We start from the raw sequence: 26,358 nt of genomic DNA, 5'->3' as shown, positions 1-26,358 counted from the left end.
TGTAATTCCTCAAGGCGCTCCATGAGAATTAGAGGAGCTGCCCCAGCCAAGCCAAGATTGCAGAAGATCTCAGATACCAGCCCAAAGTCAGCAGGCATTTACCACCGTCTTGCTTTGATGCATCCACCTTGAAAGCAGAGAACCTGGACGAGCTCCTGACAAGTGGGAACAAATCATCGGCCAGAGCTTTCCGTGCCCCAAGCCACTGGGTCTCAGGTCTTGCCCAGCAGCATCCTCCAGAATTTCACCCTATTCCCCTCAAAAGACAGTAAAATTGGGACGCAGAGACCGACCCGCTTCATGCGCTGGGATTGACAGGGCAGGAAATTCAAACCTGAGAAGAGGAAGTTCTTTTTCTCACAATGTTTAATTAAACTGCAGAATTCATTGCTCCAGGAAGTTGTTGAGGCTGAGAACTTAAACAAGGCTGAAAAGGGACCAGAGAGATAGCAAAACACCACCACAACTGCAACCAACAGCTGACTCTGAAAAGGCATTTAATTGCAATTAAGGACCAAAGCCTGTTCCTGGAGCCCCTTGCTCCTGCTTTCCTCAGAGCTTTTCATGCTGGGAGTGGCTCTGGGGGCCCCTGCTTGCTCCATCTCCCAGCCCTTTACTCCTGGAAGCTTTCTCCATGCTTTTTAGGGCTTTCTCACCCTTTTTAGGGAGTTAACACCCCGTGTGTGGTCACTGCTTGTCACTCAAGCTGTGGGAACTGGCATGTGTCCCCATGGGGTTGGGGGTAAGTGGGGTTCACTGGATGGGTCTTGGTGGGGAACATGAATGCAGCTAAGCAGCTATGGTGTCTGGGGGGGCTGCTGGAGGGGCTAGGGGCTGGAAGGGGTGATGGGTAGGAATGTTGGGGCTGTGATGGGGACTTAGGGGGTGCTTGGGGGTGGAGAGGGGTCTCATGGATGCTGTGGGGTCTGGCTATCAAAGGATCTGGGGCTGCTGTGGATTCTAAGAGGTGCTGGGGGGTCTTAGGGGTGCTGTGGGCTCAGGCAGGTGCAGGGGGGATGTCTGAGGGTGCTGGGCATTGAGGTGGGTGCCGGGTGGGATGTCTTAGGGTGCTGGTGGGGGTCTGAGGGTGCTGGGGGCTCAGGAGGTTGTTGGGGGGGGGGGAAGGTCTGTGGGTAACAGGGGAATCAGGCAGGTGCTGGGGTGTCCCAAAGTGTGCATGGACTCCGGTGGGTGTCGGGGGGGGAGTGGTAGTCTTAGCATTGCTGGAGTGGGGTCTGAGGGTGCTGGGGGGGTATTCATAGACTCGGGGGGGGTGTCTCTGTGTTCTGGGCTCAAATGGGGGCTGGGAGCCTCAGGGGAACTCGGGGCTCCGGTGGGTGTTGGGGGGTCTTAGGGCCACCGGGGGGGGAGGGATTTGGATGCGGGGGGGGGACGGGACGGGGACACACGACCTTAGGGCCACCGGCGGTTGTCCTGCCTGCAGGGACGCCCGGGCTGTGGCTGGGCACGGGCCATGGCGGAAGCAGGAAGCGACGGGGCGGCCCGGCCCCTCGGCCCTGCACGTCCCGCCTCTATCGCGGGCGGGAGGAGCCCGGAGCCGGGCGGCGGAGCGGGGCAGCCGCCGGGCGGTGCCGGGGTGAGGCCGGGGGCGGTTGATGGGGGAACGGGGCGGGGGTCGGAGGGGACCCGGAGCACCGGGGCGGGCCGGGCCTCGGCCCCTCACGGCGGGCACGGGCCTGGCGGGGCTGCCCGGGCCTGGCGGGGCTGCCCGGGCCTGAGCGAGGCCCTCGCCAGGCGCCCAGCTGCGGGGGTGGGGGCTGTTCTCTGCTTCAATTTATTGATTTATATATATATAAAAAAAAATAGTCCTGGTAGGAGCTCCTCTGCCTCAGAGATAAATAAGGGTGATGCCGTGGGCCGGTGGTGGGGTGCAGACCCCTCTCCGGAGGGTTTTTAGCCCAGGGCTGAGACCCGACCCCCCACCCCCGAGCAGGGCCGAGGGAGGCAAATAAACGGTGTTAAAGCAGATGAGACTGTATTTTTATTTATATCGCTGTTTCAGGTTCACCAGCAAGGCGAGCAAGCTTTTCCCTTTTAAAGACTCCTCCACCAGCGTTTCCTCTCTAAACATTGAGCGTTCTGCAGCCTGGCCCCAAACACCCGCCGTGCATCGGGTTTGCGGGTAGGACTGGGTGGAAACCCTTCAGGCCGAGAACCATCGCTATTTATGTTTGCGGGGAGAGCTGTTTATTCCTCCTGAGGTGGTGAAGTTCATTTAAAAAAAAAAAAAAAAAAAGCAATAACATATGGGTTTAAAAGGCCTGTGTGTGAGGGGTTGCTGTGGCCAAAGGATAGGACTCGTTCAGTATGCGTGTGTGACAGCAAAGCGGGTACAGTAGTCTGTTCTTACTATTTTGTTGGTTGTATTGTGGTGATAGGAAGGGAAATAAGGGATTGTTACTAGGCTTTTAAGATTTCATCTGTTCTCAAAACAACGTGGGAGCGTAATGCCTTATTTCCTACCTTATTTCCTAGCCAAGGAAGTGGGTTAGTTACTCTTGAGTTTGTTAGGGAGCTGCGTTGGGTTTTTAATGTCTGTGACTTGCAGGGATTGTCTACAAAGGTGTTGAATACAAATGTAGAAGGGAGAGAACTGGGATGTATCTTGGTATTTTATCATAGTTGGATGCTTCTGCTGTTTGGAAAGGAGGAAATCACCGTGTTTGAGAGCATTTCTGTAGGGATTTTTTTTTAAGTGGTTCCAGGCAAATCCTGCAAGCAGGGGAAGCTTGCTGAATCTGCTGAAATTCAGCCTGGGAGAACTTCACAGGTGAAAGCTTTGGCACACAGGAGCCAGAGGAAGCTAGATAACCTTTCAGACCATTCGGCGCACCAGTTGCAGCATCAAGGGAACTAGAATAATCAGGAAAGCTGGGGGGGGGGGAAAGGCATTTAATATCCTGCAGATGTGCTGGCTCTTGCTTGTTATATGAATCGGGGTATTACATAAAGAGTTAGTAAAGCAATGTATTGTTTTTATAAAGCCAAGTGCATGCCAGGTGGTTTATAGATGAGAAGAAAATGTCCCAGCCTTGGAGGGCTTATGATTCATAATGAGACATTATTGATCAAACATGCTTTGGGGCAGCTTTGCTAGCCCATGAGGCTGCTCAGGTGGTAAGATCTGGGACAAATATTTGTATGGAATGTGAGGAATGGCAGTAGAACAGGGCCAGGAGCTAATTAACCTGGCAATGTAGTGCAGCATGTTCTCATTGCATGCTGCGGGTTAGGTTTTAACTTGGCATTTTACTCCTGTGGTGTTTCTAAGGCTGTGGCTAGATATTTTACACTAATGTTAATATGACATCTGACATTAACTGCTCCACTTGGAAGCTTAGGCAGCTGCTGACCAAACAAATAGGGGTTATTTTTCAGCCACATAATTTTCCTGATCTGATTCACCATGTGACCACATAAACAAATGTGCAGGCGCAGAATGGGGAGTCAATCCTGGGGGTAGAGAAGCAATTGCTGAAGCTGGTAGTCCTGTTGAAGAGTGGGGTTTTTTTCTGCAATGCTAGGTGTAGTTTCAGAAAAAAAAGATATTAAACATGCCTTTTTTTGCGTTGTGACTTCTTGTAGAAGCCTGTAGTTTAGGGGGAGAGCTGTCTGCCAGTTCTTTAAATGCAAATTGGGTTTCAAGTTTGGTTGCCTAACAAGAGAATATTTTTTTATATATGCATACATATATACATACATTTATGGCTGATTTGTCCTGTGGGAGCAGCCAGAATGAGTTACACAGTACTTGTCAGCTTGTTCTTAAGTGAGCAAAACAGATCTGTGCTTTTAAAATGCAGGCTGTGCTGTGAGGTGTGTGCAGAGCAGACCTGTGTAAATAGTTGTACAATTCTTGCAGTACAATGACAGACTTTGCAGAGTGAGGTGGTGAACTGGGTGAAGTAGCACACAGGATTCACCAGCTGGTTCCTGGTGTCAGGCGGTACTTGGAGCAAAAGGGGGACAGAGGCCCGATTTCTGTTTCCTACTGGGTGTATTGATTGTGCTTCTTGTGTTTTTATGATGGTCCTCAGTCTGCGCTTTCAGGGCAATGCATCGCTAAACTGTCTCTCTCCGGAAAGAGTTTCACTTGTCCCAGTTTGATCCAGGTTAGAGTTTTCCCAGCTCAGAAACAAGCAAAGCAAGACCTCACATGTGCTATCTTTTCCCCAGCAGTGTTTTTCTGAGGCTAAATGTCTTTCTAACAATGGGATGCTCACGTTGGCAGCTATTAGCTTGTCCAGCAATTTCTTTGCATCTTTTCTTCAGCCCATCTGCTGCTCTTGGTATCGCAAGGCTCTGCCTTTGTGGCAGGCAGGGTGAGTGGTAGAGGAACACATTTTTCTCTTTTTTTTTTTTTTTTGGCATTTTAATGTTGATCGCTCATAGGTGTGTTCTTACAAGCTTCCCTGTTGAAATTTCACGGTGGGAAATAATTTGCTGTCAAACGCCATTTTGTCTCTGTCTTGAGTTCACAATGCAATTTTAGCTGCGGTATTTAGTTCTGTGGCGTTTCTGCATACCAATGACCTGCAGGCAAACTTTCAGAGGAATGTAGGAGCTTTTGTTGCCTGCAGAGCATGCTGCTATCACATTACTGTTACTCAATAATCAGTTGGCCTGGACGTTAGGTTGCGAAAATTTAAACAAATTGTAAACTGTTGAACTTTGCCCTACACATATTGCTTATTTCTCTGTCATGTTCTTATTGTTGACAGGGGATTTAACAAAAGCAAATCCACGTTAAAATAAGTGACTAAAATTATAGTGCAGGAGAGCTTAGCTTGGCTACTGTGTGTGATGATCAGCTTTGTATTGCTGGCTCTTGTACTTGGTAAGCAATTGCTTTATGGGATGGATTCATTTGGACTGGATGAATAAGTGGTTTCATTGATTTCTGGGAAGCTTTGTTCATTTACATAACCTGCAAATCTTGGCCAGTTCTTCTTTTGTCAGGAGACTTCACGGCTTCTTTTAGTCCCTGGGGAGATACTGAATCAGCAGAGACTGTTAGGACTGCAGCTAAATGTTTTGCCTTTGGCTGCAAACAGGTTTGCTCCAGAGAAGCCTTCCTTCTTGCCTAGACGTTGTGATGTTCCTGTGATCTCTCTGCATATGCTGGTGTTGAGCTGTACGGGGGGGAGTGTGTTTTCTGTTAACATACTGAATCTCTCTGCAGGGATTTTTCATTGGAGGCCATGGAGCTTTCGGCCAATGAGCTCAGCATTTATGACAAGCTATCGGAGACGATTGATCTAGTGAGGCAGACTGGCCACCAGTGTGGGATGTCTGAAAAAGCCATTGAGAAATTCATCAAGCAGCTCTTGGAAAGAAATGAACCCCAAAGGGGACCTCCCCGGTACCCTATCTTAGTAGTTCTCTACAAGGTAAGGTGTCTTTTGTGCATGCACGGACTATTTGAGGGTCAGGGTTCTCCTTTTGCACCTGAGCCTTTTATTTCCCATTGTATTTTCTTGATGAATTTTTCTGAGTTGCTTTATTTAAAAAGCTGTGAAGCATAGCTTCCTTCCTTTGTCCTATGAGCTGGTCTGAAAACAGAAGACAGCTGACTGAGATTTGAAATTGCTCATGTGTGTTGAAAGTTTAACATGTCAACACGTTTCTCTCCTTAAATTATTAAAGAATGAGACTTGGACTGATTCTTCAGGCAAAGATTCCCAGTGTCAGCACCCTCAGTGGAAAAGTGAGGAAGGAAGGAGATCCTTAAAGTTCAGAGTTGAATAATGAAGAGATCCAGGTTCTGTTTCTGACCCTGTCACAAGCATCCTACCTGTCTTTATTCTCCTTCTAATCTATGAAATAAACCTGTTGCCATGATGCCTGATGCTAGAAAAATATTTTGAGACCCTTAACTAAAAGGCATTGTAAAAAGTTTTGCGAAGGATGCTATTGTTAGGTAGGTTCGAGATGTTTGCTACAAGGATGAAAAACTTCCCAGTGGCGTAATATTCAGTTGTATTTTAGTGTCGTCTTTACAAAATCATCACAATGGCTTCTATTTAGAAAAAAAATTCAAGCTGTCTTCCTCATGTCCTATAAAAAGCTGTAAAATGCGGCAGGAGAACAGGAAACTAGAAATTTGAACTTTCAGCTTCTGTTCTTGTTTTTGCTGTTGATTGACTTTGGGCAGGGGAAGAAATGCGTCATGTCATCTCTTTAAGGCTTATTTGGGATTCTGGTATGGAGGAGGGAGCTGGTGCCAACTCTGCCAAAGTGTTTCAAGGCTTGATGGATGTTTGCAAAAAGCCTTGAAAACCTTGGGTAAGAGGTATGGCAGAAGTGCAAGCTTTTATTTGATTAGGTGGGAGGAATCGGAGCTATCTGTAGATAATCCTCACTGCTCTGGTGCTGGATTATTTGCAGTGCTAAAATACATGAACAGAGTTGTGTGGCTTGGGTTTGAAGGCTGCTAAATTTCATCCTTGGACAGCCCTAACAGTAAAACTGAGTTACAACTCTGTATAATAAATAGCATTGCAATTGAACAAGGAGCCACAGCAAAAATTTGAGTGTTCATCTTAGAGCGCACAGCCACAACCCTTTGATACCAGCCAGAAGGTGTGTCCTGGTCTGAAGACGCATCAGCTCACTGCAGTATAATTAATTATGTGCCTGTTTTCTCTCGCAGGGCCTGCTCACGCTGGGGTTGGTCTTGCTGACTGTTTACTTCGTGATCCAGCCATACAGCCCGCTGCCGCCTGAAGCTCCGCTCTCTCGAGCCCATGCCTGGGGCTCCCTCATCAGTCACATCCGGCTGCTCTCTCTGCCTATTGCAAAGAAGTACATGTTCGAGAGTAAGGAAATGATTTCTCTGCTGTAACATAAGCCTAGCAAGAAATAGCAAGTTAAATACCAGCCATGCGAATCATTTGAGTGTCTCCCTGGGCACCAAATAACAAATGTGTTACTGGCATGACACCACGGTTGTCTCTTTTTCCTACCACTGTACTTAAAAATAGCATCCTGAATTTTAGCTAGGGCACTTTCCCTTCCATTCATTGGGGCTGAAGCATATTTTATCTGTAATTACATAATTTTGTTCTTGCACCTTCTCTTTTCCTTGCTTTTAACACTTCAGGTTTTTTCTTCCACAAGAGTTCCCCTTCCTCTAAAAATCTCTGCAGTTCTGAGAATCATACTGAGATAACTATGCTGGGTAAACATCACCTTTTTTTATTTTTTCTGAGTAAGCAGGCAAAAACAGTTTGTCAACCAAATCTTGATATCTGTGAGCAAAGTGTAGAAACCTCAACATGTGACCCAGGTTTAAGGAAAAGTAGTTTTTGCCAAGTGGTGTATTGGGAAAGGACTGTGGACTTGAGAAGCTACCATGTTTGTAGCAGTTAATGTAACATTAAGGGTTGTGTGTGTGTGAGTGAGGAGGCTAGATAAGTGGCTCCCTAACGAGGTGATCCCATCCCGGGAGAGGAATGTAATGGTTTTTCCTAGACTGGCATAATAGAAATGGAAAAGTTCGAGTATTTCTCATTCCCAGTTAATCGTTTCCACTGACTTAGACTGGCAAATGGGTGTAAGCATGGGCTCTGCCTCTTTGATAAAAAACAAAGACTGTCAGTAATGATAAAGCTGTGAATTATTTTGAGCAGGGATGTGGCACAATGTTGATCGTCTGTCAGCTCACTGTAAAAACAAACTCCTGTATCCATGCCCTCAACAGGTTTATATTTAGCTTCAGCAGCTCATTGTGTTGGAGTTGTCTGTCCTGGCTCTGACCTTCCTGCCGTAGCTAAAAAGAACTCCCTGAAATGCCAGCACCATTCTGCATTTTCTCTGTGTGTCTCCCTCTCTTCCGCTGACACATGGGATTTCTGTTGATTCAGGTTGGTATGGGTGGGACAGGGTATCCCCCATTGTTGTCTCCTTCCTTAAACACTGGGATCTCTCGCAGGGAGGAAAAAACAAAGGTGAGGAGATGGCTCTGATAACCACTTGGCATTAGTAGCCTGCATTTCAGCGTGGACACCAGTGAACAACCCCCTGCTTCTGTATGGAGAAGGAAACCAACAGGAACTTCAATGCTTGTATTTGTTCAGTGAAATTTTGTTCAGAAAGTTGACACGTTCTTCCTTCAGATGCTGCAGGGCCCCCTTGGATGGGGAGAGCCCAGGGAGGTTCCTTGGCACAGCAGAAGGTTTATAGGACTAGGGCCTGAAAGCACGAGTGTCTTGCTGTGAAGATAAATAAGAGCAGGAGCAAGTCTGGGATACTGATGGGAAAACCATCTGAATGGGGAGGAGATTGGGGAAACATCCAAAAGAGCAGGGGAAAAGGGAAGGATGGATGGATGGAGGAGGAGGATGCAAGGTGGTTGTTTAAATGCATATGAAATCCCCCATGCCTCCATGAGTCCCGGAAATCTTCTGAAGTGATGAGCAATAGGGTGGGCAGCAAGCCAGCTCTGGGGAAAGAAGGGGAGGTCCAGAGGGGATTGAGGCAGTTTCCACTCTCTTTCCAGCAGTATTAGGTTGTGGTGGAAACTACATGTCCCAATTAACAGTTTCGCTAGGGATGGCCAGGCTAACTTTGATACTGCCTCAGCAAAAGGAACCAAACTAGACCCCAGCTATTTGAATGGGAGAGTGCAGCACCCAGCCTAAACCTTGGCTGAGTTCCTGCTGGAATCCCTTGTGTCCTAGCTTCCCAACGGGCAGCCGTGGCTGTCAGAGGTGTCTTAGTCAACTTCATGGCTTGCTGCTGAATGGACCATGGTAAAACCACCCGGCAGGGATCTGGAAGAGGGAGTTTCATGGCGTGGGGCTGAGTGGTCTCCGAGCTCTCTTTCAGCCCTGCCTTGTGCACGATGTAATGTTTTGCCCTTAATTTTGGTCTTGCGCCCTGCTGAAGGGAAGGGGTACAGCTGCATCTTGCCATCCTGTTTGTTGATGTGAGTATAAGGCCAGGAGGTCTTGCAAGCAGGTCTCACATTCTCTGGTGCATGCTTGAAAAGGAGAAGGCACTGTGCAAAGAGCCTGAGCAGCAGAGAAAACCACTAACAAAGGGACTTGATGTATAGACCCCTCTATGTAGATCTTGATAGATGAAAATTTTGAGGGGGCTGAGGATGAAACTTGGAGCTTTCTGTGCTCAGGCACCAGTTCAAATCCAGCTCAGGCTGGTCTTGTTGGAAGCCACCTGTTAGCAGTTTGGAGGCTGCCTTGGCCCACCAGCAGTGCTGGCAGACTTCCCCCAGCCACACAGCCCAATGTGGTGCGGACAAAGCCCGGCTGTGGCTTGTGTGGGCGCGTGGGTTGTCCGTTTTGCTTCCTCCAGGCTTGAAGCGCCTGGGCAGGCAGGGGCAGTGTGCCTGCGTGGGGCTGTGGTCTGTGGCCGTGCTGTCCCTCCTGAGCCTGCTCAGGGAGTCATGGGCTTGGGGCAGCTTTCCTGTCTCCGGGATTGCAGGTTGGAGCACCGTCCCCTGGTAGATGTGGGCTGAGCAGCCAGGTTTGTGTGGCAGAACAAGGGGAGCTCAGATGCTGGGTTTCCCCCGAGAGCTAGAGCCCCAGGTTGGAGCGGTGGTGAGGCTTTGGGAGGAAACTGCTCCCCTCTCCCTCTGGCACAGGGTGACCTACCTTCACTCTCAACTTCATCCACATCCCTTCCACCCCACAAGCCATGCTGTGGATGACAAGGGCTGCCTGTCTGTTGGTGGCTGTGGGTGGACCTTTGAGTGGCTGAGGTGAGGAGCATGTCCACAGAGGTCTCTCTTGCGTTAAGTTTGTAGGCTTAGGTCCAAAGTAAATTTCCTTTTTGCCTGTCTCTGCTCTGTTGCTTGCCTGCTTTCTCCCCCAGATCAATTTCCATATTAAAGCTAATGTTCCCACCCTTTGTCTCTTCAAAGCTGACTCTTAGACCCTTGGGTTTGGCATCCACGCCTCTTTTTCAGCTGTTTTCCCAGGGGTAGGAACCAAGGCCCCTTCAGTTGGGGAAAAGTTCTGTGGAAATGTGGTTCGCATTTGCTTTTCCTGAGCTTGTGTTTACACAGAGCTTGTGAAAGCCCCAATGTGGGGTCACGCTGCCTGCTCTGGGGGAAATGACTCTCATTGCCACAGCTCTCATTGCCACAGCATGCGGCTGCTGGCTGGGTAGATCAATGTTTCACATAGCTCCCAGGGAGGCGGTGGGTTTGCAGACCTCTGGGCTCTACTTGCTACAAGGAACACAGTGGATTTTGGGTGGGCATGTGGGTTAACTCATCTCTTCTCTGACATAGGCTGGGATGGACAAGCCATTCCCTCTGTGTTTCAGTTCTCTGGGCACAGTAGGGGTACGAGTACTTCCCTCTCTCCCCTGCAAGCATTAGGAAGTAATATAATGAGCTCTCGAAGTCTGTAGTAATTGGAGCTAAATGAAAAGGGATTTTCTCTTTTGAAGTTTTAAACCCACAATGGTGGTCACTCTGCCTGGTTTTTCAGTGGTTCTCCCTTTACAACTGTGTGACATCCTTACAGCTTTGTTAATACCTAAATGTGAATTTTGATGTTAGTTCCTTGGTAACTGTTCCCTGCCAGCCACACAGAGCAACAATGTGATGAGCAAGCGTTAAGTTGCTCTTACATTAACTTGTGCATTTGCCCATGGTAAGTTCAGTCCTTGCAGCTCAAAAGCTCAGCAGAGCGGGTCGGTCAGTGGCGAACAGGCTCTCGTCCAACAATGTGACAATTTGCACATTGTGCTGATAACAGGGGATTGTAATGACCTCAAGGAAGATCCGACTTTGCCTCTAATAATGAGATCCGGTTCTGACCGCGTATATCCTACGCAGTTCAAAAATCAAGTGGATCAGTAGCTGCTCGGCACCTTTAAAATCAGATGGAAGACCACATGTAGCTCAGTGTTGGAAAAGGGATCCTGTTTAAGTTACCCCCAGCTCAGAGAAGACTTTGTGTTAAATAATCCTTTAGAGAGAGGAACCCTGCTGGAGGAGCTGCCTTTAAGCAACACCTTGAAAATGGCCTGTCCCTGTCACATCCAGGGGCCTGCTGGGTGCCTCCAAGAGCTATTTGTGGGGATGGGTCACAGTGTGCTGGGTTACTGGGAGAGGACAGCAGCCTCTGCCTCTGGGCTGGCCACCTTCAATTTAGCTGGAGGCTTGCCTTGGCGCCTGGCCAGGCCCTGGCTTCTTTCTGATCTTAACCCTTCACGGGCAGCCTGTGATGGGCCAGCTGCAGCCACGTTTCTCTCTGCTTCTCACACTCATCTCGTCCCCTCTTACTGTAGCCCTGAAGTGTGTTTATCCTTGGCACAGCTCTGTGCAGAAAAGGGGAGCATCCAGCTCACCTTTCTTACACAAGAGTGAACTTTATGCTTCCCAAGCTTAATGTGGGCTAAGCACCCAGGTATTCAGCCAGGCTTTCCCCATGGGTTTTGCAGCCCTTGCTGCATCTGACCTGCTGGGCTCAGTGATACATGAGCCCAAGGAACATGGTCCTGATCTGAATGAAAGGGTTGTGCAACAAGGCTGCTTGGGAGGTAAAGCAGGGTCTGGTTTCTAACTTTGTGCTGCCTTCAGCATGGTCTTCTCTTGCTCACAAGGGATCTTATTTTTTTTTTTTCCCTAAGCAAAGTCAAGCTGGTTTGCTTTTGTGTTTATGCACACTCTCATACACCTTCTCGGGGGGCTGAAGGATTTTGAGGTGTATGTGAGCCTGATGTGGGTTGCAGCACTGTGCAGGGCTCCCTTCCATCCCCATACAGCTGACAGTTTATCTGATCTTTTTTGTGTGTGTGTGCGTAAACAACCCTTTATATTTTCTAACCTGAGAGTGACCAACAGGGAAAAAAAGGCTGACTCCACAGTGCAGGGTGGTGCCAAGCTGTTTTCATATACTGCTTTACTTTGGCCTCCGTTCAGCCAGTGATCTGTTTATTTGGATTCGCTGACAGTAAACTAACTCCCAACTCATTGTGGTAATCCAGAACATGAAAAACTCTTCCTTTTGCTTCTATATTTTGATGCCTCCAGAATTTTTTGTTTCCTGATTTGCAGAGCAAGTGAATTCTCACTTTGGATTTGCCTCCCTGAAAAGAGTGATTGTGCTATGCACAGCCTGTTGTAGAGGTATTTAGTGGCCTAGCAGAGCCCTGTTTGCACTAGTGACAGATGCGTCAAATCTTTTACAGGCTCAAGCCAGGTCGGGCAAGTGGCAGCAACTGAGAGGGATTTGCTTCAAAAGCATGCTGTTCCTCCAAGCTGGATTGCTCATGCAGATGCTGCCAGAGCAGCACAAGCTGTCTTTTAGGGTGCATAACCAGAGGTGCAGGCTGCAGTGGATTTTGGAGGCTTTCCTGACAGCTGGGTCCTTGCCTTCAGTTTTCTAGATTGGTAGGTGCAGATTTCTCCTGGAAATAATGCTCTTTTGCCCCAGTGGACTGTGAGTTCCTCTTCGGCTAGGCTGAGCAGACTTGATTTCACAATGTCTCGTTGGATCAAAATCATTTTTGTGCTTTGGTAGAGATAATCATCCTTCGGTTGTTTCACCAGCCGTTACCCATTAGTGAAATGAATGAGCAGTTCTTCAAGCTGTCGACTTTTTACCCAGAACAAAAATAAGGGTTTCTTGATAGTTTATTTGTAGCTGTTATTTTGCTGCTAGCTGTTCCTAAAAATGCTATGAACCAAACTGGGGAGGTACTTTCTTCTCCTGGCATAAATACATTCAATATACTCAGAGCTACAAAAAAGTTCAGTATGAGAAAGAGGTGAGGTTCTTGTGCTGAACAGGGGCACTTTGTCGTATATATTTAAAACCCCACTGTGATGCATTCCTTAATCAGGACTTCCACACTGTAATTAATAAGCACTCCTTATGATTCCTGTCTGACTTACTCAAGAACTCATCAGTTTAGCCTGACTTTGATGTGACATTTTAAATGATCAAATTAATTTTTAGCCTAGTGATAAATTTCAGCAAGGTGGAGCTTGGGAAACATTTGCTTTTGGTCCAAGTGCTGTCAGTGTCTCCTCTGAACTGCGTCACACAGTAATTACAGAGCTCTTAATTTCTATATCTGTAATGTAAGAATGATGAGATTTACCCACGTCATAGAGTTTGATCATGAATTGATGTCCAAATTGCTTTGAGTTTTTAAAATGCTGATTTATCTTTATAGAAAGTCTGGGAAAGGGGATGTGGTGATAAGCATAGAGTATATCCTACTGCAGTGACATAGCTGTCACAAACTATTTATTTGAGGAGTATAGTATCTGTAAGTCTGCAGTGGTCCTAATGTGGCAAGTGGCTAGTCATATCTTAGGAGCAAGAACAACCTGGCCTGTTTATTCTTTGGCTGTCAAAGCAATAACAGTAGGTTATCAGCTGCAACTTCACTTTAAGGTTAATGGCTAGACCTTGCAAATCCCTGTCCTTAAAATAATGGAAAACAGCACTGTAAATTCCAGCATCTGGAAGCTAGATACTTCCAACTGGAGAGAGAGCTGCAGCCCTTGTGTGGCGATAGTAATTGGATGTCAGAGCACTGAGGATCTCGGTGGCCCTTCATCACTGGGAATCTTACAGGTGGGACTGAATGACTCTTGAAAAGCTCTGCCCTGTGTCAGCCATAGGAATCAGCTGGTAGTTGGGCTTTTGCTATGACAGTTAGTGGAGGAGGTGGGTATCCCATGGGCTGTCAGATGCACATCTGTAAAGGGTCCCTTTGGCCAAGGGGAAGGTATGGTTGCAGGCAGCAGAGGGTAGGCTGAGTTCTTAATCCCTTTATTTGAAGGGTCTTTTCAGATCCACCTCGAAAAATTCCCCAACTTTTAGAAATGTGCATCTGTGGGGAGATTGTAGAAGCAGAGATCAGCATGTTCTCATTGGATCTAGGACGTAGGAACAGGGTTGTGGCTGTCAGTGCAATGCTGTAAATGAGTCACTGGATCAGTCCCGGGTGAGTTCATCCCCAACCTGAGCTTACATTTGAACTGCCCAATGTAGAGCTGCTCTGCTTTTTGAGACCCCTGAGGTTCACCTGTCCTGATTACAAGTATTTTTGTAGTTCTTGATGGTACGTTGGATCCTGTGAGGGACAGTCTAAAAGTGTTGTGGGTGTTAACGGAACAGCCAGACTTGTACAATGGACCTACAAGAAGGGACAGAGAAATATCTTGTAACTATTCAGTGCATGGCTGGGTCTTTCTTGAGAGCCCTGAGTTCATCCTAGGCTTGTTAAAGTTGCTTGACTACTCCTAGCACTGGTTGCTGGTCCCTGCTGAGGTATGTGGTGAGACTGGGGAATAGCTTCAGCCTCAGAAAGAGGAATTGGGGATTTGGAACCAACCTTTGCAGACTGTGGAGCTGCTCAGTGCATTAGACAGCTCTCTGGGGAGCTTGCTTCTAGTTATCATGGGTGATGGTAGCAAAAAGGTAAGGACAGAAGAACCTGGGGGAACTGTGAAGTCCTGAGGAGTCTCCCTTCCTCTGGACCAGACTTTCTTTCCTGTGCAGATGTAGCTGTCACTCGCCTGCTGGAAACTCCATCCTCAGTGCTGGGGAGCAAACTAGCTTGGTGGGGAGCAAGCAAGCTGCCTCAGCACCTGCAATTCTACGTGCAGGAGGTTTTACATTTTCAACACGTATTTAGGGTCAGGAGCAGCCCTTGGCTCTGTGTATGTCTTGGAGCAAAAGGTCGCCCTGCTACAGGACTTCCCTTTGAACCTGCTGTGGTGGCAGACTGGTGTTTCACCCTCTGTATGGTGCCTATAAGAGACCAGGGCTGTTGCTGAGGTCCTGCTCTCAGATCAATGTGGGCAAGTTGCCTTAAGTTTTATTGCTTCACTGGAACGGATAGAAGCAGTGCCAGGTCTTCTCAGTAACCTCTCAGCTTCCAATCTGATTGTCCACACCCAGCATCTCTAGGGTTGTGCGCACACACCCCTCTCTAGTTCTGGGGACAGCCAAAAAACTTGGGAGATTCTCTGTGAAAATGGCCAAGAAGGGCAGGGTACTCATTTTAAATTGATTGTAAATTGAAAATTATTTTTCTGCATAGTGGAAAGTACAGTCATAAACTCCTTCTAGCATTAATCATAGATGCATTTTAAGGAAAGTTACTATCTTGTCGTCTGTGCTGTTAGCAGCTGGAAGTCCCCAGCCCTGGCTCTGTTAGGAGCTATCCTGACACAGAGAAGACAGCTCTTGTTCTGGAGAGCTAATAAAGCAAAAAAAGCGAGTATTAGGTGGGTATGACCAATGGGGAGCTGCTTAACAAATGAAAGGCTGCTCCTCAAAGATGGGTGAGAAAGCACAAGCATGAAGGTTAGTTGGGACTGGCCTGCGCTTCTGTCGCGTAATGGATAGTTGTACGTGTCGAAACTACAGCTGCTTTCCTGCATTCAAACTCCACAGGGATAATTGCACACGCCCAGCACTTTAACATTTGAATGCGAGTGGATGGGACCATCGTGTGATGGTTGCACGTGATGGCTGCGCTGGGATGAAGAGTGCATCTTTCTTTTCAATCTCTGAGCAGACTGTGCGTGAGCACAGACAGTGTGCTCGACTTAAACCAAAATAATCCCCCGGGGTGTCTGGGCAGGGTGATAATGTAAAAGGAATGCAGGGAGGGTAATCAAAAAATAGAGAATAAGCATCCTTGGTAAAACTCCTGCTTCGGTCCCCAGTGTGCAGTTGCATGCCCTCTCCTCTGCGTACAGTCTCTTCTCCCTCCCTCCCTGCGAAGGGCAGACACTTCTCGCTGCCCGTACTTGTCATGCCAGTCACACGCATGCTGGTGCACAGACTAACACCCTCAACAATAAATCTAAAAGATTAATTACCAAAAAAAAAAAAAAATCTCACAACCCCACTTGAGGCATTTGAAATGCATCTCAACCGTGCTCTGCTTGGGTTATTCATCGGGAAAAGAAATAACCTCCTGAATCAAGCAATTGAGAATGCAAATATCCCAGCCTAGCTCAAAAGAGGAATCAAGCTCTATACTGTCAAGCTGATTAGCATCCTGTTATGTGGGGTGCTGCCCTGAGCCCAGAGAGAAAATTTTGGGACAACTGTACTTAATGCTCTGGGATGAGGTTTCTAAGTTTTGCCCAGAAAGAAATTATAGTATTGCTACTCCCTGTATGATGAGAGACCATGAGCTAAGTTTTCTTGTTCTCTTCATGGCAACTGCCCTTCCTCTAGAGAGATCTTTCAGCCTTTTGTTTCCTGTCACTGACCAGCTGGTTTTTGTGAGTTGAGTTTTTTGTTGTTGTAAAATTGAAGCTTTCTACAGGCAGTGGAACAAAGATTTTCTTTTTTCTCTTGTGAGCAGGGAGGGAAAGTACGTTGGAGCAGTTTCTCATGGGAGTGAGACTTCTTGCAATAAGGATTTTACACTTTGTTTTGCCTTTTTACCCCTTTCCCTGAAAGCAGTGTAGACATGTCTTCCAGAAAGGCTAGGAATTCTGTGCTGGTCCCTTTCAGTTCATATCCCAGCAGTAGGGTGGGAAATGCAGCATTGGGGAGTTGACTGGAGATATTTAGAGAGGGGGGGAAAAAAAGCAAAATTAATCCCAATCTGCTCCTTGTTGTTATGTCCCAATGAACCAAAATCCTCTATAACATTCCTTGTTGTCCGTTGCAGATGTCAGAGGGGAAAATAAAACAAGAGCTTTCCTATTAAGTCCTGGTCATCAACTATGACCCGTGTGCAGGAGCGTGAGTGTGGCTGGAAACCATGATGGCAGTAACAGGCAGGCTGCGCGCGGGTTTTTCTTTTTCCTCCTGAAAAGCTGCCATGCGTCCTTGTTTCCCAACTTTGTTGTTCAGACAGGTTTCACTGTCTCTTCCTTTTCCCCTTTCCCATCCTGAGTGGGTGGCCTGCAGCAATGTCCAGCAGACTCAAGCTGTTTTGACATGTGCTGGCACCAGACAGGACGGGTGGGCCTGTCGTGAGGACAGATCTCTGGACGTTTCACATGAGGTGTGTCCTGAGCCTTGGGTTTTTCTTAACCCACCCTGACAGATCAGGCGTTCGAGTGGGTTTACTGTCGCTGCCACGAAATTAAGAGCCATGTCCTTTTAGTGTGGCAGCTGGTCCTGCAGATCCTTTAGCACAGAAATATGTGATGTGTTCAGCATTATCGGCTCTTATTCTGTTAATTCAGTGCTGCAACGGGTCTCTTCTGTTAATGCTTGTTTACTTTTTTGGGCTAGGAATGCTGTTAAGTTGGAGGAGGAAGGTAGGGTATAAGCATCAATTAATGGTTTCTCGTAAAATTTGAATTTTGAAAGATGTAAACGTTTGCAGTGTTCATTGTAGGCCAGTTCAGCCGATTATGGCGAAACAATGATTTCTAGGATTTGAAACGGATATAGCTGTGGTCCAGGGGTTCCTCATGCTGAGACTTTTCTCCCCATTTCATCTTCAATCAATGCATGGGATGAATGAAAACAGCAGCAGCACATCTTTGTGAAATCCCACATTCCCCAGCTTCTTCTGCACATCAGAGACTGGGCAAACCTTGCCTTGGACAAAGTCTTTCGTAGTTGATGCAGAGGTAAAGGGGAGGGCAGTGACTTCAGGAATGTCTTATCAGGGTTCATGGCACCAGTGCTAACCATATTAAAGTTACTCTTTTTGACCTGACTATTTTTCTTTTTTTTTTTTTTTTTTTTTTGTTCTGGGTGTCTCCTTGATAACGTGTCAGGGTTGCTCTTTTGCTTGTGGACTTGTTTCAGTTTAATTGCACTATATGTGATGGTTTCCATCCTTCTATTGATAATGAAAGGGTGAGTTAGTCTGTATGCCTTGTATATACAGAGAAGTGGAATTTCTGTAAAGCTCTCCCATTTCTTACAACCCTGAGCCATATCTCCAAAATCTTCAGCTTGTGCTGGAAATGTTCTGTGATGAGTTCCCTGCCCTGGTGAAGCTTGTTTTGTTTTGTTTTTTAATCACTTACAGCCATTGGAAGCTATAAGAAATCTCAGTGTTTCATGTTAGGGATAATGAGTTTATCATCGAGTCTGTCTCCTTTCCATTTGGTTTTTGGTCTTATTAAACATGTTTCTCTTGTTTCCTCCCAAGAATGCCAGGACTGGTGGGCAGCAGGTTGCAGACAGAACACTTCTATGCTTCCCACAAACTGCACAGTCTGTTCCACTGTGAAAAGCCTTCAGATAGTGACAGACTTCAGAGAACTATCAGAAAAGCTCCCGAGGTCTCAGCCTTTTCTAATCAAGGTAATGCATGGATTTGTAAGGCTGGATGATTAGTCCAAACTCTTGAATAGCACCAGCCAAAGACCCCTGCCTGGTATTTTCAACCTCAAAGTGTTGATTGAGGTAGAACATATATCTAAGACCACATTTAGCCCCAGTTTAAAGATGTTGGGGGGGCGAGGAGCTCTGCATCCTTAGCAAGTTGTTCCTCTGACTAATTATCATTGTGGTTGGAATCTTAGCAATCTAGTTGGCTGTCATTCTTAAATGTTCTGTGGCAGGATGGAAATAGGAGAGGAGAACAACCCCAGGTGCACAGCTTTTATCTTTTGTTTTGTGTCGGTTAAGACAGGGCAGCATCTCTCCTATGAAGAACTGAAGCATTTTCAGTCCCAGGATCCAGAACTGGCAGAGGTTATAATAGAAGAAAATTCAGCTGAATTGTGGAGCTGCCCGTTTTTCTTGCCCTGGTGAGTCAAAGACAGAACATGTGATAGATGTATATGTCTTTCTGCAGGGCTGCCCAGGTTTTTGCCTATGTGAACTACCAGGAGCTTGCAAGTTGCACTTAAACTGGAGGGAAGGGGAACAGGAGTGGGCTAGAGTCTTCTAGGTCTGCCTGCTGGCACTAATTTGATCAAAGGAGAAGACTTCTGCACTAAAAATGGAGTGTTGTGGCTGGGATTTCATATATTGCTGCCCTTACAAGACAAAAATATCCCACTGACTGCTCTGTCCTGTTCTTCAGGCTGTATGTTAATCATCTGGACTGTGGTCTGATCACCTGAGACAGCTGGTTTACGTTTCTAATCACTGCTGCTCAGTGGAAATCCTGCACCATTAGTGCTGACTGAGAAGAGGTGCTGTGACTTTGCTGAGAAGTAACAGAAAGCTAAGGGATCCTGCAGTTTGTGTCTGGTCTCATGCAGAAGAAACAGCCTACCTTCTGCTCGCTGTGCTAAAGCCTTTAGTGTGACTACAAGACATTTGAACAATTCGGAGCTCTCTTAAGGTTGCAGAGCTACCCAGTACATTAGCTGTGCCTTGTCACATGGAGAAGAGCGAGAAGTAAGGTGGGAAGGTGCCACCTGGTGTGGAGCAGGCTCTCTGACGCATTTGTACAAGCAAAGGAGCAGTGTCCAAGCAGAGTTGGAGAAGGGCTTGGTGGAGTCTGTGCCTTGGCTAATACTTAGATGGGATCTTCTTGCCGCAATTCTCAATCGCAGCACTGGTAGATAGATGATTAGAAGTATTAATCATATCAAACCACTAGACAGAGATGTAAAAATAATGAGCCCTACCCTGCCTTTTCCGGTTACATTCCCTGGCCTTGTGGTTTCAGTTATGGTTGTGTACAATGCCACCTCTCTCCATCTTTTACAATTATTGGATCAGATCAATGACTCAGATCATTTTAAGGGAAGAGGGGAGGGAAATAAAGTTTAGGCATCGATGATGATCTGGTTATTCCATGTTTACGTGGTTCAGCTGCAGGTACTAAGAGGAAGATATGAGGCAGCACAGGTTTAGAAGCCGAGAGGTCGAATTTTGCTCCTAGGGGCTAGTCTATCAGCAGTTGGCTTATCGAGCATGAGTATTTGTGAAGAGTTTTGATCTGGAAGTAGCCTTTTAAATACAAGCATTATCATTGTGTGATATTTCTTTAATATGGGTCGTTTTGTTTAGGAACAAATCTGTGAATAAAACTCGGATTCTACAGGAATTTTTCCCCACTTCCTCTTTGCTGTCCTTCCCCAAGACAGTGTCCTTGGAGAGCTGCTTCCTCATCCGTCATCCAGATTTGGGGAATAAGGTGAGAAATTAATCCCAGTGGCATTACCTCCCTGTCTGTGAGTTCATAGAATGGGTTGGGTTGGAAGGGACCTTAAAGAACGTGTGCCATGGGCAGGGACACCCTCACTAGCTCAGGTTGCCCAAAGCCCCATCCAACCTGGCTTTAAACACTTCCAGGGATGGGGCCTCCACAACCTCTCTGGGCAACCTGTTCTAGTTGTCCTCCAGAAGCTCCACGTCTTCTGGAGGTTTGCAGGATGCTTTTAGCCAATACAATCCTGACAGAATGGTTTAGTGCTGTATCAGTTCTGTCCATCCCTGTGTAATGTGGCATCTCAAGGTTGCTGTACCGCCCAGAAGTTGTGTCTGGTTTTGTGCAGGTAGTACACTGTGCCTGTATCCCTCTGCAGCTAGAGATGCCTGTGCAGTGTCCCAGCTCACGTTTATGTCCTGGCCTTGCTCTGTAGCTGGGTGAGGGGATGGTGTCTTCGTGCACAGCTGGGCAGAACTCATTTAAGAGTTGCAGTTTAGGAGCTGTTCCTGGCAGTCAATCTCCCGTTCTGAGATACCTGCCGTGGAGATGTTTCACTGAAGATGGTGACGCTTCAGGCTTCTAGCCTGATTTCCTCCTCTGTTTTCTTGCGGGCCTTGTGGGTGCGGAGGGCCTACATTGCCTTGGACAGAGGAGGGAGGAGGACCCTTGCATGCAGCTGAACTCAGCTATGATCTAGTGGTATCTTGCGCTGTCTCACCTTGCTGCAGGGCAGTGACTTGTCCCTTGTTTGATCAGACAGACCCAAGAAAAGCTAGCAAGCTTTTGAAATACTGTCCTCTCATCCTAGAGCTACAATTTGCACAGCCTCTTTGCTGTTGGAAGTGGACAGCTCACCCTGACTGTTGTACCCCTGGATAAGTGCAGAGGACACTGTGAGATGTTCAAGGTGGAGCTGGAAGCTGGAGATTTGGGTGAGTACCAGTGCTGTAGCATGCAGGGTCTGGGAGGTCCCTTGGAGTCAGGAGTCTGCTTTTCTGTCTGACCCCCAAGAAGGTGGTATGTGCCATTACCATCCCCAAACTGGTGTGTGCCTGGGGCAGTGCAGAGGAGTGATCGTTCTGGACTGGGAGTTTGTGGCCTGGAACACAACAGGATACCATGAGATGCTCAGTGTTAAAACTGAGTAGCAAGGACTACACAAGACACAATGCTCTGCCGGGTATTACAAACCCAGCGTGTCGTTGAGGGCAGTGTCTTTCCAAAGAGCTTCTGCATACCCCCATCGCTTCACGGGAAATGTGAGCAGTCACTAAGCGTGGATTCATCTAATACGGCCTCTTCATTGCATCTTCCAAAGGTTATGCCAGCGCAGATTACTGGACGATGAGCTTCATGGCCAAAGGGACAGAGCCGGCGGTTGTTTGTGATGGAGCTGCTAGCTAAGGATGGTGGGGTGGGAAAACAGAGCTGTTTCCAGGACAAGAAGACTTTCAGCTTTGAAGCCAAGGCAATGTCTTGATAGCGATAGAGCTGGGGCAACTGGGGTGGGCAGCTTTGCCACCCTGCATGTTTACAGTGTTTAAAAATGACTGTTTTCCTGACCCTTGAGGTAATTCTTTGCCTTTCCTCAGATGTATTTTGGGAGAAGCCCAAGCTATTTATGACCTTCCCTGTCCCCTCAGGTAAGCCCTGGGTTTGCAGCAGAGGGTTTTTTCCAGGAGAAACAGGGATTCCTCAGGGTGAGATTCACCTTGTGTCCTTTGCAAATTCTGAAACTTCCTGGGGGGTTTGGGAGTGGAGGGTGTGTGTGACATTCTGTGTACATTCCTCCTGAGGAGGAGGCTTTGAGCCTGTCTTGTCAGACCAGTTCTATAAAGGGAATGAATTGGTGATGTGTCCCAACTCCACCCCATCTTTCCCTCACGAAGATAACTGTGTGCCTCAGTAGTGTGCCCCGCAAAACCAATCTCAGCTCCGTGCTCAGGGCTGGGATGAGCCTGGCAGCCTGGGGCATAGACCCTCACCCACTGCGTTATTCTTGTACCAAAACAATCTGTTCAGGCCTCTTTGTCTTGTGATCACTCTTCTGTGGTTCTCTCTCAGCAGGTTGAGTCAAATAGTAACTCTGCTTTTGCTTTTTTCCCTCCACCTCTTTTCCTACAAAAATACCGATGCAAGTTGTAGAGGCGATGATGCCAAGAGTGCAGTAGTTCTGGATGGAGATGGGGCTGGGCGCAGAGCAGCTCTGTACAACTTTCATCTTCTGATTGTGGCTCTAAGACACCAGGGCTGCATGACCATTTTCACATACTCCTCGCTTTGAGAGGTGCTGCCTGTGTTCCTGGCCCAGGGTACCTACGGAAGCACCTGAAGGCATCTCTGCCACTTTTTTTTTTTGCATTGACTCTTTCCAGACCAGGAACTCTGTCTTCAAAATGAACATTGGTTTTTCCTGAGTCCTTTCCAAGCTGCCTTCACATGCTTCCTGTTGCTTGAGCACTGCTTTATCTAATGCCCTGAGAGAGGCTCGGTTTCAGTGTTTGCAGGCTGCGGATGCTGCGATCCCTTCCAAGTCTGATCCTTTGGGTCTGATCCTGCTGTTGAAGATCATTTACAGATGTGTTAGGCTGAACTCATAGGCCAAGGCTGTGGTTCAGGACATACTCTCACACTTGTTAATATGGAATTGGGAGGAGTTTTGTTTGAAAGCAAGTTAACTCTGTTCTCAAGAGCGAGAACCTTTTCCTCTGTAAATATTTTAGGTACGCATAAAAGGACAGATTGGAAAAATGCCTATCCAGCCTTTATTTTTGAGCGAGACCAGGAGAGTGGGAGCAAACATCGTACTAATCTTATTGGGGTCTGACAAAAGCTGCCAAGTGGGATGACCACGTCTGGCTCCTGTACAAGGATAAGGCAGAGAACAGTTCCTGCTCCAAAGAATTTAGTCTGAGGCCTTGACGCTACGAACATTTCTATGCATAACCCTTGTTTTTCTCCTGTAAATGAGTAAGAACAACCCCAGCACCCGTGCCAGTCTGTGTGCGTGGCCTTTGATGCTGGACCGACACGCACCAGATCTAGTAGAACCAAAGGGGGAGAGCCTGACTCTCTCGGGACAGAAAAGGACTATCTTAATTTGTAGCACGATATTAAAGGGAACTGGATTAAGACGACTTCTGTTAGTATCGTTAGTGCTTGGGGTGTTTTTTACACTTGTGACGCTGCAGGCAATCTTGTACGTGCCAAGACACACACATATCGCCCCTCTCCCTCCTCTTAAAGCCTGGGTCTTAGCTCATGGAAATTCAGGAGTTTGGTGATGGCAGAATTAGGGCCTCGTTAGTGACTGTTGCTATTTACACTTTGGCAGCTTCTCAAGTCAAATTCAAAGGCTGACAAGGTTACTTCACCTCTTACTGGTTTTGTACCTGATCCATTTCTGTAAAGCATTGGTTAGAGATGCACGGGGAGTGAACCTGCTGGGCCCATGATTGCTGAGATTGCAGGTGGCTTGGTGATGCTTTTCCTTCTAAGTGTCCTTGAATGTAACTTGTAAAAGAGCTACGGAGACAATTCTCAAGAGTCTGTGAAATGCCTGTGTTTTGTGAGTTGCGCTTAAGCCATTGTGGCCGTCTGGCTCCTGTGGGAAGAAGCAGAGAAAATGGATCTGTTTACAGTTGCTGTTTAGATTGGGGGGGGAAGGGGGGGCTCTAGGGCAGGTTTGTGCCTATGTAGCAGAAGTACTCTCACATATTGCTTCTCCCCTCCTCAAAGAGTTGCAGCTGGTTGGACAGAAGATGGTGAATCTGGACTGTTTGCAGATCAGCTTTCCAAGTGCACTTTATGGTCTCTGCATAAGTTTCCAGATCTGTGTCTAGGCGATACATTGCATATGTCCTAACCTTGCTCCCATTGGAGTTTACATCATTTGTTTTTAAACTTCCAGTATATTTTCTCTTCCTTTTCCAAAAGCTGTAAGGAATTAGCTGCTAAACTAAAACAGGAGGGCAATTCTGCTGATAAAGAGCCGATTTTTGGCCCTAGCCGCTGTTGAGTGCGGAGCCCCAGTCTGTAGCACAGCTTCTAGAGCAGCTCCTGTCTTCAGCTGCCAGAGAAGTAGTGCTAATGCCTGCCGCATCACAACACTGGCAAGGAGCTGGGATGGAAAACTCAGAGGTGAGGCCAAAGTGGCAAAACTAGGATGGCCAAAAGGACCCCCTGGCTGAATGGCTGCAAGTGAGCCTTGGTCATCTTCTGGCTGTGACATCCCTAGAGAGCCTGGTGGCTCCTAGAGATCTGCTGAGGCTGAACTAGGGGGATGTGGCTATTTCCTCCGCTGTTGAGGCATTGTGGCAACAGCTGGCATTGGCTGAGTCGCAGAGGGCGTGTGTCCTGTTGGGGTCTCCCTCACCTCTGCCTTCACTTTGGCACTTGTGCGTATCCAAGCATATGTGCTGGTATGGACAATCCCCCACTCCCCGCCCTGCCTGGCTCAGAGGGGTCAATGCATGTGTCCCAGGTTTTAAAATCTACATGTATGCTTCAGACCTCTTTGCCTGTGAGCTGAGAGATGGACTTCTGCTCACTCAATGTCCCAGAGGACAGGAGGGTTGTGGTTTAAAGCTGGTTTCCAAAAGCAGGGGTCATTGACCGTTGTTCTCGGTCAGTCCTGAACTCAGGGTAACTGAAAGGAGGAGAAAGGACTATTATTAATTACTTCAGTACTGGGAAATCAGCATCCCCTATGGGAGCCAAGCTGCCAGTTTCTATTGATTGGGGTTTTTTTTCCTTTCTTCTTTTTTGTTTGAGGGTGGTTGGTTTGGGGTTTTTTTTCCTCCCCTCCACACTGGCATTGCACACACAAATTCCCCCGAGGCGGCTCTACAGATCCTAGCCTCAAACTCCCTTTGCAACACCCTGGCAAGCTTTCTAGGGTCATATTTCCCAGGGAGTCTTTGGGCCTTTAGCTTCTCCCGCTAGTACTCTTGCTGTAACGGTCTGGCAGAGAAGCTGGTTTTACTGGGCTGGATCAAAGCACCTCCCTTCTCTCGTGGCTGGCCTCCCCGGCTTCCTAGCAGCAGGTCCCGCACGCAGCATGGGAACACCCAGAGCAAGAGGAGGCAACGAGCAGGAGAGCATCTCATTAGAGACATGAATGCCAGCATCTTGGGAAGGTGATCTTCCTGCCTTTAAACCCCTGTGTCCACATCAGGAACGCTGCTCCGGGGAAATGAGGTTTGCAGGATCTGCCCAGGCTCAGTGGTCCCCATTTAGCCCTGTGCTCCCCAAGAGAACTGAGCGCCATTTTGGTGGGTGTGCGAAGAGCTTTTCCTTCCTGCAAACCAAACTTTCTCTGCTTTGTAAATTTTCTATGTAGAACTATATATTCTCCTCTTCAGGAAACTCCTCCTTGTAAAGGATAGATTTACTGTCCTGCTGAGTTAAACAAGGGAGTGCTGGACTTTCCCTTTGCTTTGGAGATTCAAAAAAATGATAGGTGATTTATTTTTAGCATTATTTCTTTGTCTGTGGGGAGGGGAGGCATGTTGTAAAGGCTCAGGGGTGCTAGGAGGTAAAGCTATATATGCATAAAGACTGTTTCAGTGCTGAACACTCTAAATTCAGTGGTGGATTTAAAAAAATGTAAATATGCACTTAATGCAGAATTTTATGGATGGTCATAATTTAATATATTGCAAACTTTGTAAATACTTGGAAAAAGCCTGTAAAGTGTGTAAATAAATGAGATTTGTATGTAAGAAGAATAAAAAAAGTTTTTATGTTTTGCAATTAAATACAAGTGTTGATGCACCTTTTCCCCTTTCGTGATTTATTTTCTTTTCATGTTGCACATCAGCCCTTGAGGGGTTGTTTCTCAGTGGAAGGTGTCGTTTTAAGTGCAAAGTCAACACACTTTGGAAGATGTTTTGTCAGATTCAGCCTGGTTCCCTAAACAAAGTTGATGCAACAGCTCTGCCTGTGCCTCCTTTCTTCCCAATAACAATCTCCATCCTTCCTTCACCATTCAGCTTCTTTCAGCCAGACCTTGAGGCGTGGAAGATGATAAACTCCTTCCAGAGCTGATAAAAACAGGCGAGTAGGGGAGAAAAGGATCCTGCTGCTACCCAGACAATGCGTTAGCCTCGTTAGACACCAGAGAAGCCATGGTTGAAGATCCTCAAGCCATGAGTCACTAGAAAAACCAGACTTTGTCACTTCTGCAGCGCTGAGTTGTGCCTTCCCAGAGCTAAAGGCTTCACACCCCATCAGGTGTTGGCATGTGGCTCTGGTCCCTGTGCCGAGGCTGCCGGCTCCCTGATGCTGCAGCAGACGGGC

General features: G+C 47.3%; 1 protein-coding gene across 5 annotated transcripts; it reads left to right on the top strand.

Moving 5' to 3' along the window:
* The first annotated feature begins 23 nt into the window (after window positions 1–23).
* On the top strand, window positions 24–25,833 carry C25H6orf89 (chromosome 25 C6orf89 homolog). 5 transcript variants are annotated; one of them, XM_075776225.1, is made up of 9 exons: window positions 24–742; window positions 2,024–2,143; window positions 5,204–5,411; window positions 6,674–6,839; window positions 18,097–18,251; window positions 18,579–18,700; window positions 19,917–20,043; window positions 20,867–20,990; window positions 21,377–25,833. In XM_075776225.1, the coding sequence occupies exons 3-9, from the start codon at window positions 5,223–5,225 to the stop codon at window positions 21,460–21,462; spliced, it is 969 nt and encodes a 322-aa protein (XP_075632340.1). In that variant the 5' UTR covers window positions 24–742; window positions 2,024–2,143; window positions 5,204–5,222; the 3' UTR covers window positions 21,463–25,833. The 5 variants fall into 5 exon arrangements, with proteins under 5 accessions (XP_075632340.1, XP_075632339.1, XP_075632337.1 ...); XM_075776224.1 differs by lacking the exon at window positions 2,024–2,143; XM_075776222.1 differs by lacking the exons at window positions 24–742; window positions 2,024–2,143 and adding an exon at window positions 1,509–1,597.
* Window positions 25,834–26,358: the final 525 nt, after the last annotated feature.

The sequence above is a fragment of the Balearica regulorum genome, chromosome 25 (assembly GCF_011004875.1).
Source record: "Balearica regulorum gibbericeps isolate bBalReg1 chromosome 25, bBalReg1.pri, whole genome shotgun sequence".
NCBI lineage: Eukaryota > Metazoa > Chordata > Aves > Gruiformes > Gruidae > Balearica > Balearica regulorum.
Note: the sequence above shows the minus strand (reverse complement) of the source record. Positions and strands in the feature narration are given on the sequence as shown.